The 19,243-nt window shown below is 28.8% G+C and overlaps 1 protein-coding gene across 3 annotated transcripts; it reads right to left on the bottom strand.

The window, feature by feature from the left end:
* Nucleotides 1-1,675: 1,675 nt before the first annotated feature.
* On the bottom strand, nucleotides 1,676-18,566 carry LOC111689691 (eIF-2-alpha kinase activator GCN1-like). Of its 3 annotated transcripts, none has more exons than XM_046950380.1 (4): nucleotides 18,418-18,566; nucleotides 18,237-18,336; nucleotides 17,219-18,180; nucleotides 1,676-1,789 (listed from the first exon to the last, which is right to left on the bottom strand). In XM_046950380.1, exons 1-4 carry the CDS (start codon nucleotides 18,433-18,435, stop codon nucleotides 1,742-1,744), a joined length of 1,128 nt encoding a protein of 375 aa, XP_046806336.1. In that variant the 5' UTR covers nucleotides 18,436-18,566; the 3' UTR covers nucleotides 1,676-1,741. The 3 variants fall into 3 exon arrangements, with proteins under 3 accessions (XP_046806336.1, XP_046806335.1, XP_046806338.1); XM_046950379.1 differs by lacking the exon at nucleotides 1,676-1,789 and adding an exon at nucleotides 8,455-8,520; XM_046950382.1 differs by lacking the exon at nucleotides 1,676-1,789 and adding an exon at nucleotides 10,851-10,907.
* Between the last annotated feature and the right edge of the window lie 677 nt (nucleotides 18,567-19,243).

Here is a 19,243-nt window from a genome sequence, read left to right as displayed (position 1 = left end):
AAAAACTTAAATGCTACAGTGATGCAGACTTTGGTGGATGTTTAAAAACAGGACGGTCCACAACAGGTGTTACTGTGAAATTTTCTGGAGTTATTGGAGGAGTTATTTCATGGTTAAGCCAAAGGCAAACTATGGTTGCTACATCCACAACAGAAGCCGAAATAGTAGCAGCCTCAGAAGCAACAAAAGAAGTTATTTGGATAAGGCGCTTATATGCAGATTTAATTGGTTTGAATGACATTCCTTTACTTTACGTTGAAAATTCTGCTGTTGTACGATTGGCCCAAAATCCACAATATCATAGACGAACAAAACATATTAGTTTGAAGCACTTCTTTGTTCGTGAAAAAGTCAGTGAAAGAGAACTTGAAATTCAACAAATTTCTACTCAAGATCAATTAGCGGATTTGATGACAAAACCCTTACAACCCACAAGATTGAAGATGCTTTGTAATCAAATCGGTTTAGAAATCTCCAACATCACATAACAAGGGAAAGTGTTGAATTAAATTGTTATGTTATGTATTATACTTTGTGTATTGATTGTATTTTTATATTAGTAATATTTGTATTTGTTGATTTTTCAATTCTCATAATATTTTATTCGAAATAAAACATTTACTACAAAACAACAATGTTACGCTCTTCTCACAGACGAGTTCTGTGTAACTCTAACACATATGTAAGAGACTTACTCTCTCTCCAAACTTCAAAACTTTGTCGTGAAAATTCGTGGCTTATAGAACTTGAAAATATTTTTTATCACTTAACGTTATATTTTATTATTTTTTTGCACACTTTAAATATATTTAATAGCACGAAAAGATTTAATTTTTTACAAACGAAAAAAAAAATATTTTTTATTTTTTTGACATTTAATTTTTGTTGTTGAAATTAAAACGAAAAAAGAACAATGTTGTAAATTTTCGTATGGTACAAGAAACAAATATTTCAACTAACTTAATTATTATTTCAATATTGCAGATTAAAAAGCAAAGATACGTTCATATATAATGTCTATAGATAAATTATGTTGCAAAATATTTAAAGAAATCTTCTAAAATATAAATTCCAATGAAATAATTTTTTTTTTAAATTTTAAATCAGATTGTTTGCAACTATGTTGGCATGAGAATTCTACTAAACATTCTTAGAGTTAGGTACCGACTGACAGTAGACTTAGGTACTTTTTGACAGCGTTTCACTTCTTATTTATTCTTTGGTTTCGCCTATATGTACTACTATCAGCGTTGCCATAATTTTTTTTTTCAAAAACTTCAAATTTAGAGAAAAAAAACTGATTTTCAACTGAAAAAACTGCCAAAAAATTTATAATTCAGTTCATATATTTTTTTATTAAAACATAACAGGATTTCCTGGTGAGCTAGATAGCCTAGGGGATCATTGCATTAGGAGAGGGGTTACCAGGGGGACACCACAGGGAGGTGTTTTATCTCCTCTTTTGTGGCTACTAGCAGTTAACGGCATCCTAAGGCTATTTGAATCTAAGGGTAGGAAGATAGTGCGGACGACGTGGTGATATTGGTCAAAGGAAAATTTCTATCCACGATCAGTGACGTCATGGAGACTGCACTAGGTGAACTCTCATTATGGGCGGAAGACAAGGGACTGGGTGTTAATCCTAGTAAAACGGTTTTGGTATTATTTTCCAGAAGGTATAAGGTGGACAATTTCAGATAGCCAAAGATAGATGGTATCGAATTAGGTTTATCTAGTGGAGCTAAGTATTTAGGAAACTTCCTTGGCAGCAAGCTGTCATGAAACGAAGCTGAAAGGAAAGAATAAAAAAGGGTCTAATTGCCTATGCAATAATTCCATAGGAAAGAATTGGGGTTTACAACCAGATATGGTATGGATTTACACATCGATTGTCAGGCCTATTCTAACTTATGGTTGTATTGTCTGGTGGGAGACATTTAGAAAGGACAGGAAGTTGCTCAATAAAGCTCAAAGGTGTGCCTCCATTGGCATTACTGGTGCCATTAGAAGTACTCCGCAAGCATTGGACATCATTCTGAACCTGTCACCTATAGAACATTTTGTAGCGGGTGTGGCGGCTAGGAATCTACTAAGACTCTACTAGTCTTCGTTAGTGAAACCTTCGCGCGACAATCATACAAAAATTTTGTACGAAGTAGGTCTGCTTGATCAAGTAATTCCCTTCGTGGAATTACGGATTATTTTATCAAGACCCTAGACTTCGGGGAAGCATTTCCAACTAGGGATGATTGGCTTGTACCCGATAGACAGTTTTGTGGGTGTGTAGTTTTCACTGACGGGTCCAAGATGGATACCGGTATCTATATCGCTGATATCACCATAAAACGGTCTTTCCGACTCCCTAACGAATGTATTGACTTCCAAGCAGACATCCTGGCGATCTGGAAAGCGACGGAACTGATAAGGAATCATATCGATCCGGGGTTGGCCGTGACAATTTATGTTGATAGCCAAGCTGCTCTTAGAGCATTGGATTGTCACACGGTACATTCGCGCCTAGGTGTAGATTGTAGAAATGCCTTTAGTTACATTATGAGACTATTTGTCATTAGATTGTGTTGGGGCCAGGGCACTGTAATGTGCAGTGTAATGAGGTTGCGGACGAACTAGCTAGATTGGGTTCGAACCTTAATATAGATGACAGGGAAAGGATGGTAAAACCACCTATTTGTCACTATAATAGGATGATATTCGAAAGAATAAGTGTCAGCATTAACCAGTCCTAGAATAGTAGATTGGATTGCAACATATCAAAAGCCCTGTGGCCAAAACTTGTTATGCAACATATCAAAGGCCCTGTGGCCAAAACTTGATATGGATGCTACCAAAATACTTATAGGACTGGAAAGACGTAGTCTAAGGGTTCTGATAGGGTTTCTAAATAGACACTGCTCAATTAGAACCTTTGTCAGTAAGTAAGACAGTAGTATACCGGACTATTGCAGGTTATGCGAAGATGAGCAGGAAATGGAGACAATTGGACATATTATCTGCCAATGTCCTAGGATACAAAACCTCAGGCTGAAATGGGTAGGGATTAGGTTCCACGGCGAACTGGGGAAATTTCGGGACTTAACCCTCGCAACCTACTTGGTTGTGTCAAGGGAATAAGTCACTTCTTTAACTGGGCTTTATAGAAGGACATGGATTTTCGTTATTATTTTATGATTATTTATTATCTATTCACGTATGCTCTTTACCTATTTTCTTTCATTCTTGTGTTGTTGTAGCGTTTTTGTCTTCTCTGCCTTGAGTCGTCACTTCTGAAGGGACTCACAATGGACCGTATGGTCTCCAAGTTTATATACGCCGTTTTTACGGTGTATAACCCTTCCTAGCCTAACCTTTAATTGAAGAATTTTGAAATTCATCTGAACATTTAGAGTATAACGAGCGAACTTTTAATGGGGACTTGATATCTCCCATATGAATAAAAAACAAAATATTGTTTATCTAGGAAAATATAGAACTAGATTCATCAAATTTTGCTATATTACTTTAATATTCATCTAAACATTTTGAAGGAAAAAGAGCGGACTTTCGTCTAGGGAACTTGAAGCCCCCAGGAATTAAATAGAAAAAAATCGTATATCTAAGAAACTATTAGAGCTAGAATCTTAAAATTGTATATGAATAACTTTCATGTTAACATTTAGAAAATAACGGGCGGACTTTCACTTGGCTTGGCACCACATATATGAAGTAAATATAAAATTTCGTAGATCTGTTTGATAAATCAAATTTTTCATATATAGATAGAAATTGGCGAACTTGCAATTATTTGCTTGGCATCTCTAAACTATTGTGGTTAGAATTTTCAAAATCGTTAAGTGGGCTTTTCATTTACAAAACAAAAATATTGTATATCCCAAGGCATTCGAATAAGAATTATTTTTTAAGAATAAAAGTATATATTAAATTTTAGCAAGTAAGAAATAAATAGATCGTTAATGTATTATTTGAAATTTAGATGAAATATATTGTCATCAAGAGAAATTAGTAACTGAATAAATACTTTTTTGATTATTATGTATTTAATATTGATTGGGGTAGCAAAGCACCGGGTTTTAGCTAGTAAATTATACACTTCGTAGATTGTATTCTTTGAATCTTTATGATGCTTTATTGATGTCGAACATGTTGTATTGTGCTGAGGTTCTTACTGGATTTTGTGATCGTTTAATGCGTAGATATTAGGGATGCCAATCGGGTTGGCTTTTACAAATGCGGGATTCGGGATTTTTAAAACTGCAATCCGGGATCCCCGGATTTTTTTATTTTATACAATTTCTATAACCAAGCCCGTAGGGCCAAATATGGCTTAAAAACTACTAACATACATATATTCAAAAATTAAAACTCCTTAAGAGAGAATTCCAAATCCTAGTAGATCTAACCGAAGATCTTTCATAGATAAAACTGTTAATACGAGGATATATGATTTGCGGATTTCTAACAGATCTCGTAAATTCAAATAATTGTACCAAGTACTCCGCAAAACCTTCTACAATAATTTTATAAAATTGCAACAGTACCCTAATATCAGTAAAACTCCTAAATTTACACCCTAAGAAGTATATCACATAAGCAGTTACATGTGTAAAAACAACAACATCATTTGCAAACAAAAGTGTAACTTGCAAAAAACTCATACACTCCAAAAACTTTTCAGGAATGCATAATAATAAAAGTACATAAAAACGACATTTTTAATACTTTTTTTTAACATTTTATATTAAAAATCTAATCTTTGTGAAGAAATAAACATTTTTCTTTTCTTTGTATATGTTTTATCTGTAAAATTTACCCTTTTAATTGCTATAAAACTTGATTATAAAAAGCGTAATTAGGAAATATTTTTTCTAAGTGTTTTTTAGTACTTTCTCACCACTACAATAACAGTTTCTCTTTCTGCGCTTGGCTGTTCTAAGATTATAAACATATCGTACAATTCTATTGAAGAGAAGATTATATCTACTACAGATGCCAATCCCGATACCGAAAATCCAAGGATTTTTCGGGATTTGCAAAATAAATCCCGGGATTTTTTCGGGATTAGGATGCCGGAATCTCGGGAATTGCTTCAAAAAAAAATTGTTATTATCTTTTATAAGCCCGGGATACCGGAATATTATTCGTGTTTCAAATTATTCGAATAAAAATTTAGAATATTTATTTTATTCGAGTAGTCGAATAAATTTTAAAAATTATTTGATTATTCGAAAATAACGAATAACGTCAGTTCAATCTCAACCTATTTTAATTTTTTTATTATATTTCAGAAGCTAAGGCATTTATAATGATATATGTATATGATGTTTAACTTAAGTGGAGAAATATAACATGTTTTATACCCACCATCAAAAAAGATGAGGGGTGTATTATATTTGTCATTCCGTTTGTAACACATCGAAATATTGGGTCCTTATTAGATTCTAAAACGATCCGCCTGCCTGTTGAAAACACGATAGGATGAGCTAGAGAGTTTTAATTTTGAACAAATATTTTTTGGTTTGGCATTGAAAAGGCGCAATATTTCTCTAACGTCTAACCTAGTACCCAAATAAGGTTCCCTTCAGAAAATTACAATAACGCAGACAACTAGCTTATAAAGCAATGAAATTCGAAATGTACAAATTTTTAAGCAACCAAAATGTTGTTATAAATTTTTATGAAGATCGATAATAATCGATACTACATCCCATATAAAAATCTCATCAAATCATAACTCGCTTAAAAAATACCAGTATAACAACTAAATTCTATATAAACAGGTTTTTTAGGAACTATCTGTTTCACTTATTGCAAACATTAAAAAAATCAAAACAGGATTCAACTTACATTTAACATGGCAAAATATAAGTTTTTATAATTGTTATATAATATAAATTTTTATAATAATAAAATAAGATTGTTAATTTCCTATATACGCTTATTTCTTTTTTTAACATTTGTTATTTCTTTGTTTAAAACGATTGCCAATTTAAATTTTTAATTATTCTTTATATATAAGTTACATTTTTTGTATTCCAAATACTTACATTTTAAATTAATTTTTCTTTTCTATTTACATTTTAAATTAATTTTTCTTTTCTATATTTTGTATTCTATATATTTGCATTTAAAATTAATTTTTCTTTTCTGGTATACATCTAAAACTAATTTTTTTATCGTGAATCTTTCAACTAATTTGGGGCCTATTACTAGCTCTAATAATTATATTTGTAATAACTTCTAATAAGGAACATTATTTCAACTGTGGGCATATGAATGTTCAGAGCATTAAGCCATCTAATCACTCTATTAAGATTGATGAATTTAGTCAAATCCTTTTGGGTCTATTCTAGATAAGTAGGTGTAACAGAGACCTGGTTAAAATCATGGGTTTTAAATTTTGCTGTGCAGATATCTGGGTATAACTTATTTAGACTTGATAGGACTGATAGCATCAGGGGCGGTGGAGTTGCTTTTTATTTAAAAAAAAGTTTGAAGGCAAAAATTTTGTTTGAATTATCTGATCCCAATACCATTGAGTGCTTGTTTTTAGAAGTTTATTGTGGTGTTAATAAAATTCTATTGGGTGTTGTATATTTACCGCATGGGACCAGTCGTGGTCTTCATCGTCTTGATGAAATACTTGGCGATATTCTAATAAATTAATGATGGTTAGGGACTTACTTAGATGCCACAACCTATATTGTCAACACAATGCACAACCAACTCATTACGATATTAGGGAAAACTCTGTATCACTCATCAACTTCTTCATCTTAAGCAACAATCTCGTACCTAAATTTGCAGGTCAATTCCAATCTCCACATTTATCTAAACACGCTTTTATTTGTTTCAGTTTAGAATTTTCACGACAAGATAATGACGAGTTTATTGAGTTTAGGGATTACAATTCGATAAAATTTGATGTTCTTCATTGTAAAATTATTGAAACCAATTTTAACTTGATTTATGAAACATCTGACGTAAACCTTCAGTTGATCATTTAAGTACAGCAATAATAGACCTTTTTTCTTATGTCCCTGTTAAACGAAAATCTATTAAAAATAATAGTTATTTAAGGAATACCAGGGAAGTCAAATCTGCTCAATATTTACGGGACCCGGATTATCGTGCCTATTGTGAGTGCAGAAGTCATGAGAACTGGTCCATCTACTGTAAACATCGAGCAAATTATCAGAAAATTAAAGAGAAAAAATAGTTTGTTGAGGTTTAACAATACTGATTCTACTTCCACCAGGAAACACTTAGAAATATAGGTTGCTGTGATGACAATCACATTTCTACCTCAGAGGATCCTCATATTTTAAATCAACATTTTTTATAAAATCAATCTAACGATTTTTGTCCCTTAAATTCCATGTCTGACCCAGGTATTTTTTCGTTTAGTAGGTTCGACTCAGACGATTTGATTGAAGCTTTTGCTAGTGTTAAGTCTAATGATATTGGGAATGACAATATACCCATGAGGTTCTTCAGAATTCTATATCCATATTTGGAGAGTCATCTACTTCATATTTACAATACTATATGACATCTATATTTCCCACGGCGTGGAAGGCCGCCAGAATTGTTCCAATAAGAAAAACTAATGAATCTGGTATTACTTCTTATCGTCCAATTAGTATTCTTCCATGTCTCTCCAAAATTTTTGAACATATGGTGTTTAAGCAAATAAATGGTTATATCAATGTCAATAATCTTATTAGTGATTGCCATTTCGGTTTTCGTAAATCTCATAGTACCACATCTCTATTGTTAACTCTTACTGATAGACTAAGACATGCTCTTAAGAATGGAGTTGGGTACTATTAGCCTTGGATTTATCCAAGGCTTTTGATAAAATTAACCACAATAATTTGACAAATAAGATTTATACACATTTTAAATTCAGCCGTGCTTCTTGCAAAATGGTTCTCTCTTACCTTTCAAACAGACAGCAATTTGTGTCTTTTGGGGAAACTCGTTCGTATAACCTATCATGTATTAGTGTTTTTCATGCTTTACTTGAACGATTTTATAAGCCATGTTAATTTACCAACCTCTGATATCTTCTTATATGCAGATGATATTCATTTACTTTTCTTAGGTGAGGGCCAATTTCTTGATTCCTTGAATGAACGTATTAATTATACTTTGACTAGTACCGATTCCTGGATGGGTCACAATTTTTTACACATTTACGTGAATAAGACAAAGGCTATGAGTTTCGGACTAAATAATAAATCCCTTCTAAATTTAAGAATGTCCCATAATCCTGTCGAAATTGTTGATAATGTGCGCTTTTTAGGTGTAATTTTAGACGAGAAACTTACTTTTGTAAAACATATTAACTCAGTAAAGTCTAAAGTTTGTTTTATTTTGAGAAGGTTGTATAGCCAGGGATATTATCTTCCACTAAATATCAGATTTACGGTTGCTAATTCGTTACTCCTTTCAAATATTAACTACGGTTTGGAAGTCTATTCTGCGGTAAAACGTTCTACCCTGAAAGAGGTCAATAAGATAGTCAGTCAATAGAATTGTTAGGTACATTTATGGATTGACATGACCATGTCTCTAACTATGTTAAATGTTTCCTTGGTTTATCCTTTTCTTCGTATATAAAACTTTTAACATTTTACAAGATAATTTATACAGGATATCCGAGGACATTAAGGAATAATTTTGTATTTTCCCACTCTATTCGTTCGCCTCAGATTGTCATAGACTGAATTTTAAGATCTTCATATGAACATTCATTTGTGGTCAGAGTTTCTAGAATCTAGAATAGACTACCAAACAATCTTAAAATATTCTCATTTAACTTGTTAAAAGCTAAATTGGTTTTCTACGATTTCCTATCCTCCGAATTGTCTTAATTTTCCTTGTTAGTGTGATATGTACATTTTCTTTTTATATTATAATGTTTAATTGTTATATTATTTTTATATCTTCTTATATGTAAATATTAATGCATTTATTTTTATAAAACTTTTAACCATATATGGCCCATAAAGGCTCGGTTAAATAAATAAATGAAATAAATAAAAAATAAATAAAATAATTTGCAAAAAGTAGTAAAAAATTTGTTTAAATTATAACAGGTATTTTGATTTAGTATTCGTGTATTTCTTTGTTCAATATTATAATAAATTATGGGTAAAAAGTAACATTAAAATTTTATTCGAATATTAGATAATTTGACAAACATTTTTCGAAATATTTTTTTTTTCTAAACTGAAAATTTTTTATTCCTTCGAAGAAAAACAAAAAATGTTCCTCGATTAATCGAATAATTTTTTTTTTTTTGAATGACAACAAAGTCTTGTCTCATTTTTTGGCCAAATTTGCAGCTCAAATAGAAGGTGTCTTCTAACTCGCGTTTTCAACTTACAGACATAGAATGTGTATACTTTTTTGGTCTATTAACAACAATTCGATGTGTTAAAAACACAAATCCTCAAAAATTGTGAACCCAATGGGCATAAAAATCATTCGATTCTAAAATCTGTGTTTCGTATAATATGATCAAATATGAAATACGTATACTTTTGTGAGGCAATTTTATGAATTTTTTTTAAAAAAAGCTAATTTAAGTAAATGTACATTTTTCAAGTTTTAAAAAGCGTGATATCAAACCTAAGGACTGTCTAGACAATATAACAAATTCATTTATTTTTTTGCACACAAAATATATAATTAAATTTGGTTTCTTTTCATAGTTTACCTAAATTCGATGTATGTAGTATAAGCATGGAATCATTCCACTTTAAAAAATAAAACTTTCAAATGTGTATAAAACTAGCTGAGTTTAATTTTGTTTTGCATAAATCAGAAATAAAATGAGATCGTAACATGCAAATTTATGAAAATTATGGCTTAGAGAAAATATTCCGGCATTTATTTTGCAAATCCCGAAAAATCCTGGGTTTTTCGGGATCGGGATTTCGGGATTTCCCTAGAAGACACAAATTTATCTTCAATAGAACTGTACAATATGTTTATAATCATAGAATTAGATCTCATGTAACTGCTTATGTGATTGACGTAAATTTGGGAGTTTTATTAATATTAGAGTAATGTTGCAATTTTATAAAATTATTGTAGAAGGTTTTCTGGAGTACTTGATACAATTATTTGAATTTACAATAAATGTCAGAAATCCACAAATAATATATCCTCGTAACAACAGTTCTATCTATGAAAGATCTTCGGTTAAGAAGTTTTAATTTCCCAATGATTATACTTTAAAACAAGCTTGTAGAATATTATAATAGCTGTGAAATTGCTTAACTATTAACAAGTTTCGAATTTGAATGAACATTTATGTTTAATCTTTTTATATTATTAAATTTGTTGGATTTTTATGTTTAATAGCTCATAATTTTGTATTTGAATATACACAGAAAATATTTTTTTTTAATTATCAATTAAAATCAAAAATTATCAAAAATTTTAAATACCGTCAATTACGATTATATTTTATTCATTTACTCATTTGCTTGAGAATGTATTATTTTTTCCGGTATTAAAAAAACAACGTTTCAAAACAAAACAAAAGTATCCTTAAAATATTTTTGTAAACGCTTTTTATAAACATTTTTTGTTTTATTTATACAACACTTTAAATAAAAAATAAGTTATACACATTTTTTCTTGTCGAGAAGAAAATTTTTTAGAAAAGATTAAATAGTTTATGAGAAGATAAAGAATTTTTACAAGGTAAATAACCATGGCTTTTATTAAATGCTGTTTATGTGAAGAAGTATTTGATAGCGGCAAAACCTATTTCGACCATATAAATAATGCATTCCTTTATTCAATGCAAAATCTTGTACGTTCAAAAACTGTTACCAACAATTCAGCTCCAAATACGTCTTGAAATGCCACATCTTAAAACATTTCGAAAGAATAAATAAAACTTATATACATTTAGTACAGAAGAAGTGTTACATTCTGAAACAGAGTGTAACACCAACATTAATGATGAGAATATAAATGCATCACCATTAGAATTTTGTTATGAAGAAAGTTTAAAGGAAGTCGGAAATTCTGCTACGAATTTTATAATTGAATTAAATTCGTTTAACAACATTTCCGTTCCGACATCAAATTCATTAGAACATCAGTAACATAATTAATTCTTAAACCCATCGTTAACTTTATTAAAGGTTTGTTATACCATTAAAAGAAAAATGTTAAAAGAGAAATGAAATTGTTAAATTAAAATATACTAACTAAATAAATACATTGACCTATAATATCAATATAAAAACTGTATTTATTATCATCTAATTATAAAAAATCAATTACCCATTATTCACAAATCAAAAATTAGTAATTGGCATTTTTGTTAAAATTAATTACTTTTTTAAGTATTTTGATTAAAATAGTTATTGAATTATTAATACAATAACTATTATTTTCATAATCTAGTTGATTATGCAGATTATTGAAAATATTGTGTGATTTTTTAAGCCGTATTTGGCCCTAAAAAAATTGTATTAATAAAAAAAGAGATTTTTAACAAGAAGGCTCATAGGGGAGTAAGGGTAAATATGGGCCTATCTTTATAAATGTTGGTAGAGGAATCAGCGTATACTTCAAAGTTATTTATGTAGATTTTTATCGTTTAATAGATGGGTCTAGGACCAGTATTTTTGGTTGTTACCAACATCAGCACAAACGCATAATACCCTCCCACTATAGTGGTGTAGGGTATAAAAACAACTGAAAAAAACTTTTTATAAGTTCACAATACATTTTTTGTTAATTAATAAATTATTTTTACTTTAAATTCTACGCCTGCTGACAAGCCGTATGGTTAAGTGGGTTTTTCAATTAAAAGAAACGCATTATTAAGTACACTGAAAATAATCCATGCTCAACTTTACGAAAAAATTTGGTAACTTCTATTTTAGTAATATTTACAAAAATATCATGTATAATACGAAATATTATTTAATAAAACCTTTTCTATTTTTACGAAAGTACGAAAACCTTTCGTAATATTTTTTCTTAAATTTTTGCGAAATTAAACATAATGGTATTAATTATATTATGATTAAATAAAACTACAATATTTTTATAAAATTTAAGAAAAAGTATAATGTTATTCTCGAATTATTTTCATAAAAAATTGAAAATTCGTGTAGAGAATTTTGAACTAAAATTAGAAAATTTATTTTAAAATGAACAAAAATGTTTGAATAAAATTAATATTTCGTAAATTTTACCATATTTATTTAAAATTCCCTTTTTTCAATTTATGTAAATTAATTTTTTTCAAGAATATTTTGCATTATGATAAAATATTTCTTACATTTTAATGTAAGAAAATGTCGTACAATGTACGACATTTATCGTATATATTAGGCATAGATTTTTTTCAGTGTATACATGAAAATCCTTCAATAGCTTCTACACAACTCCAGTCTTACATTGGAGAACTGGACAAAATGGAAAATGAAACTCAATGCAACAAAATGTACTCACGTTACATTTACTCTAAGAGGATAAACACAGATAAACAACGTCAAAATTCTAAAACAAAACCACTTAAGATTCCTTGGAATCCGTTTTGATCGCCGTTTAAGGTCACACAGATAAAATTAAAGTCAGCTCAACTGCACTGGCTAATTGGGCCACGGTCTTTACTGTCTTATTTTCAATAAAAAATTTCTAACTCTGTTTAATTTTAATTTCAACACACAAAAAATTATTTGTCAAAAAAAATTAAAACAAAAAAATTTTTTATTAAATTTAAATTTATTGTTGGTGTTTTGTCAAAACTTTAATGTTTTGTGAAAGATGCGTTTTGAATTCTTATTGAGTTTAAAATAATTCTTTCATAAGACATTTCTAGTTTACCTAAAATATTGGGAAAGGTTTCCTGATGAGCTGGCTTAAGCAACCGGCGAAATGCGCATAGGAACTAGCTTCCCCACCATCAATACATTACAGTGAATTTATTTAAAAATTGGGGTTGAAAGCACGATAAGAAACTCTTTAACTTATTTGAAAAAATAATAAAAATCCCGAAATCAATTTTTAAATTAAATTTGCAAGTGCCCGTGCATTAAAACTGAATACCCTATTCTGTTGTTTAAAAAAAACAACAAAATAGAAGTTGTTTATTTTGTTTTTATTTTTTCCCTTACAACTGCATTTAGAGTTGGAAAACAACCAGCCAAGTGTAGAAAGGAATGTAAGAAAAAATAAACTCACTGTTATTGTTGGTGTTTTGTCAAAACTTTAATGTTTTGTGAAAGATGCGTTTTGAATTCTTATTGAGTTTAAAATAATTCTTTCATAAGACATTTCTAGTTTTCCTAAAATATTGGGAAAGGTTTCCTGATGAGCTGGCTTAAGCAACCGGCGAAATGCGCATAGGAACTAGCTTCCCCACCATCAATACATTACAGTGAATTTATTTAAAAATTGGGGTTGAAAGCACGATAAGAAACTCTTTAACTTATTTGAAAAAATAATAAAAATCCCGAAATCAATTTTTAAATTAAATTTGAAAGTGCCCGTGCATTAAAACTGAATACACTATTCTGTTGTTTAAAAAAAAAAAAAACAACAAAATAGAAGTTGTTTATTTTGTTTTTATTTTTTCCCTTACAACTGCATTTAGAGTTGGAAAACAACCAGCCAAGTGTAGAAAGGAATGTAAGAAAAAATAAACTCACTGTTATTGTTGGTGTTTTGTCAAAACTTTAATGTTTCATAAGACATTTCTAGTTTTCCTAAAATATTGGGAAAGGTTTCCTGATGAGCTGGCTTAAGCAACCGGCGAAATGCGCATAGGAACTAGCTTCCCCACCATCAATACATTACAGTGAATTTATTTAAAAATTGGGGTTGAAAGCACGATAAGAAACTCTTTAACTTATTTGAAAAAATAATAAAAATTCCGAAATCAATTTTTAAAATAAAAAAAAAAAAAATTTAGATTACGAAAAATAACAACATAACAACGACATTTCAGCAACAATTTTTCAATTGCATGAATAGACTAGTTAGTTCACGTGAAATTTTAAATAAAAGTTTATTTACAGGTCTTTAGTTATTGGAGACCATGTGTCATCTAATATCCAGTAAATATTACTCGATATTTCATAATTTGAATGCAATTTTCATTCATAAAAAGTTTTTTACAAAAATTATTTTTCTTTTTAATTAATTTTTTCAAATTAAATTTGTCGAACAAAACATAAACTTTTGGTTTTGCTTATATATATAAGCGATAAAAAACAACAAATTTTATTAAATCCATAGGTAGATAACACTTTTACATTTCATTTTTTTCAAATGAAATTATAAAAGTAGATAAACATTTCTCATGATTTCAAATATAGTACCAGCCATAGAATAGGCATACATACACGAAAATAAATTCGTAACTACTTTTTTCGTAATTTATACGAAAATTTCGTGTATAATACGAAATATTGTTTAATCAACCCCTTTCTAATTTTACGAAAGTACGAAAACCTGTCGTAATATATTTTTTCGTATATATTAAGAAACTTTGTTTTCTTTTACAAAAATTATTTCGTTAAGGCATGTAATATTTAACGAAAGTAAGGAATTTTTTCGTAACAAGATTATGTAGTAATATACAAAAATTATTTTTGATTTTACAAAAAAAATATTTTGGTACGATTTTTTTTTTTTTTTTTGTTATTTTCGTAATTTTAAGGGAGTTAAATTAAACGTAATTTTTAATTTACAGGAAATTAGCTGCCTAATTTCCTGTAAAATTTAATTTTTAAAACATAAAAAACATTTTAATCGCAATCTTTTTCTAAATTTACAATAATTATTTAAAAAGAACTAAAATATTTGTCTTTAAAAAAAATCGTAAAATGAACAATTTTTTTCTAAAATTATTTAAATTTTTTTTTTTTTGCATTTTACTAAAATATTTCGTACAATTTCGTATATATTACGAAAAAATTTCGTGGTGCGAAACCACGAAGCATTTCGTACAATGTACAACATTTTTCGTGTATATTAGGGTTGGATTATTTTCAGTGTAGAAATGAAACTGAGGATGACAGTACCTTAGTCTGCTGTCAAAAACCTTAGTCGTGAGAATGTATTAGTTGAAAAATATATAACACAACAAATACAAACTCTATAGTTTGAAAAGAATTAATATTAATCATTTTTATTAAATTTCAGTCGATCAATGCAAGAGTGATCTTCATTTAAAATTATTTTAAATATTGACACACTGAAAATAATCCATGCTTAACTTTACAAAAAAAATTTCGTAACTACTTTTTTTGTAATATATACGAAAATTTTGTGTATAATACGAAATATTGTTTAATCAACCTCTTTTCTAATTTTACGAAAGTACGAAAACCTGTCGTAATATCTTTTTTCGTATATATTAAGAAACTTTTTTTCTTTTACAAAAATAATTTCGTTAAGGCATGTAATATTTAACGAAAGTAACGATTTTTTTCGTAACAAGATTATTTAGTAATATACAAGAATTATTTTTGATTTTACAAAAAAAAAATTATTTTGTTACAATTTTTTTGTTATTTTCGTAATTTCAAGAGAGTTCAAATAAAACGTAATTTTTAATTTACAGTAAATAAGCTGCCTAATTTCCTGCAAAATTTAATTTAAAAAACATAAAAAATTGTTTTTTTTTTTAATTCGCAATCTTTTTTTAAATTTACAATAATTATTTTAAAAGAACTAAAATATTTGTCTTTAAAAAAATCGTAAAATGAACAAATTTTTTTCTAAAATTATATAAAATTATTTTGCATTTTACTACGAAAGAATTTCGTGGTGCGAAACCACGAAGCATTTCGTACAATGTACAACATTTTTCGTGTATATTAGACAGGGATTATTTTCAGTGCACTTGAAAATAATATTAAAAAAATAAAAGCAATTGAAAATTTTATTTTTTATACCCTACACCACTTTAGTGGGGAGATTATATTATATTTCTGCTGATGTTTGTAACGCACAATTATTTTGCATTTTACTACGAAAGAATTTCGTGGTGCGAAACCACAAAGCATTTCGTACAATGTACAACATTTTTCGTGTATATTAGGCAGGGATTATTTTCAGTGCACTTGAAAATAATATTAAAAAAATAAAAGCAATTGAAAATTTCATTTTTTATACCCTACACCACTTTAGTGGGGAGATTATATTGGATTTCTGCTGATGTTTGTAACGCACAATAATATTGTTCATTAAAGTATACCAATCGACTCAGAATAATTTTCTGAGTCGATTTAGGTCTGTTCGTCCAAAACGAATCGCTGAAATGTTAGAAACATTTCACAGGTTTTTCAACAATACAAACAGAGTACTAATTCAGAAACATTTTTCCATAAAATTTTCATTACATTTTTTTATGAAGTTTTTAAAAATTTCACGTGAAATTTTGAATGGACACAAAATATTTATTATTTTTTTACAAAAATCTATTGCATTTAACTATACGAAATATTGTAATTTTTCACATACTAAAAAAAAATATTTTAATTTAATTTTTTGGAATTTTTGTTTGTTGAAATTAAAACTGAACAAATGGAGTTATAAATTTTGGTATTGATAGTGTGTGCCAAATGATAGAAAAGTTATACCTATGTTGGATTGTAATTTTTCTATGGTGGTTTGGCACACACTCAAAGTCTGAAAAATATATTAATTAAATGTTTACTGATCAGATGTGGGCAAAACAAATTGAAAAATATGCGAAAGTAGAAAGTTAAATGGTTTATATTTTTATGTAAAAATTTTACCAATATATTCTTAGAGTTATTACAACTCCTTTATGTACCAACTAACAAGCCCCAATTTCTTTATATTCTTTGGTTTTGTATCTTTCAGAAATGCAAAATTTATTAGTAAATGGAAAAATTTGTGCAAAAACTGAAAAAATCGATATTTTCCCTATGTACCTGTTAATGTTATCCTATCAGTATAATTTTTGGCATGATATAGCTTTACAATCCAGAACAAAGTAAAGGTGGGGGCGGTTCGTTCAAAATTTGTTTTTTTTTGGAGCACTCAATTGTATATAATTAAAAAAATAAACACAATACTAAATAGAAAAGAGGTATATCCCTAAAATGTATATACTCTAAGGCAGATGTATTACAACTGATTCATTTGAAATAATTAAAATAAATAGGTATTTTTTTAAACTTACTTGAATGAGACTTATGCGATATTCTGCAACAGTTATTTTTCCCTCTGCTCCGTTAAGAATAGCGAAAATCTCTTTTAGCAGTTCGGCTATTACTGAAAAATCTGAAGTTTTAATTGATAACTGTTTTAAACTTTCCACTGAATTATATCTAGAAAGTTCATCTTTAGAATGCAAATGTTGTATAAGCATCTTTCCCAAATTTAATGCATATGGACTAAAATCTAAGTTAATTTGGAAAATAATTAATCCAACTGCTTCCAAAATAGTTTCGGGATTTCTCAGCATAGATCTTTGCATTGGTGGCAATATTTTTTCTTCAAAGTCAACTTTTGATATATTGTTTAATAATACTTTGCAGGCTGATATACAGCTTGAATGAGGTTTAGTTTTTGCTGTTATTATGCCTTTAACAAATGAATCAATTAAATAATCCTTGTAATCACACATGGCATCAATCTCATACTTGTCATTTTTTAATGAAATGAGCACTACCATTAATACAATTACGTTGCTCGTAGGTTCTTTTTTTAATAGTACTGTCATATATTTATCAAAATATTCGTTTTCTAAAATATCTATTAAGACATTGTTGGCCAAGTTGATCAAACGTTCATTTAAAGAACTTAGAACAATCTGATAAAGCAGTGATTGATATTCTATCAAACGAGGAAGTTCAGTTCTAAAAACATTTGATTCAGTATTACCGTACTTGTTTAATATAATTGTCCATCCAAAAGCAACAAGAGCCGCCTTTGATGCTTTTTGGGGAGGAGCATTTGCCAGTTCTTTACAAGATAAAATTTTAAATACAGCCATCATGCTTTCAATAGTTGCATCGTGGTGGTTTTTTATTAATTCAATAATAATATTTCGTACCAATAGTTGAGAGTCGTTATCTTTATATTTAGTTAATGTTATAGCTAATATTTTGCAAACACTACGAATAGTAACTGCATTTACATCTAAAAAGGAAAGAAATTTTTACGAAACATTTATCATAAATATTAGCAATGCTTACCGGATGACAACAAAGCAGACAATCGCTGAAATAATTCTTTTCTTTCCTCCGCTGATACACATAATATACGATTGGGCAGATCCTGCAACAATTTTGATATCTGTAATATATATTATGAAAATTACACGAATAAAGCACGTCATATTTTAAATATATATAAATAAACAGATTTTCAAGATACCTCAATTTCAGAAGCCATTTCCAAGAAGTAACCTTACTTTCCTTCTTTAAGAAAGATGTGAACTTGGGCCCTGCGGCGACAAATATTAACAAAGACGGCGACTGACAAAAAATATGTCGGTGGCGGCTTAAAATCGTCTCTAAGCCGGCTAAGTTTTCAAATACGTTTAGTCATATAGTAGTCAGCGTTGCCAAATGTGCAGATTTATCTGCATTTTGCAGTTTTTCTGAGCATTGAAAGTTTTAAAGTTTTTTGTTTAAAAAAGTAAGTTTTTCTGTAAATTATGCAGATTTTGCAGTTTTTACCTTTAAATTTTTTAATTTCAATTTTGTTATTTTAATTCCAATTTCTAAAGCCATAATTTTACCCCATTTGTTTAATATAGTAGTGGCAAGTTTTACTCATACTTTTTTAATGCGACAATGTAATTATCATATACATACTATTTTTTGCACCACTGATCACAAAGAAAGAGGGAATTCCCACGTTTTTATGTCTAAGAAAGTTATGTTTCTCTATATGGAGTTTGCTATTATAGTTTGTTAGTTTAGTTCACAAAGTAATACTAAGGTTTCTTCTGCATATGCAACTCACAAAATATTTTTCTTACCACTTATATGGATAAATATTTAGTAAGAAATGGTAAGAAAACTGTTATTTTTATATGTAGGTACATTAAATAACAAGCATTAATTTACTAGATAAAGAAACTGAAAATTTGCGGGCAGATGTGATACATATTGCAGAATCCCCACCTCGCTCAAGTAAAAATCGAAAACGAAAATTGAGTGGTTACAATAAATCGTGGGAGGAGCAAGAAATGTTT

This window comes from Lucilia cuprina, chromosome 4 (assembly GCF_022045245.1).
Source record: "Lucilia cuprina isolate Lc7/37 chromosome 4, ASM2204524v1, whole genome shotgun sequence".
NCBI classification, from domain to species: domain Eukaryota; kingdom Metazoa; phylum Arthropoda; class Insecta; order Diptera; family Calliphoridae; genus Lucilia; species Lucilia cuprina.
The sequence above is the reverse complement of the archived record's forward strand: the minus strand, read 5'-3'. Positions and strand labels throughout refer to the sequence as shown.

Excerpts from the sequence above, each read along its gene's own strand:
- LOC111689691 (XM_046950379.1), bottom strand. Across the intron at positions 18,181-18,236 it reads GTCTGCTTTGTTGTCATCCG|ATGTAAATGCAGTTACTATT; the intron begins GTAAGCATTGCT and ends TTTCCTTTTTAG. Across the intron at positions 8,521-17,218 it reads ATCGCATAAGTCTCATTCAA|GGTAGAACGTTTTACCGCAG; the intron begins GTAAGTTTAAAA and ends GACCTCTTTCAG.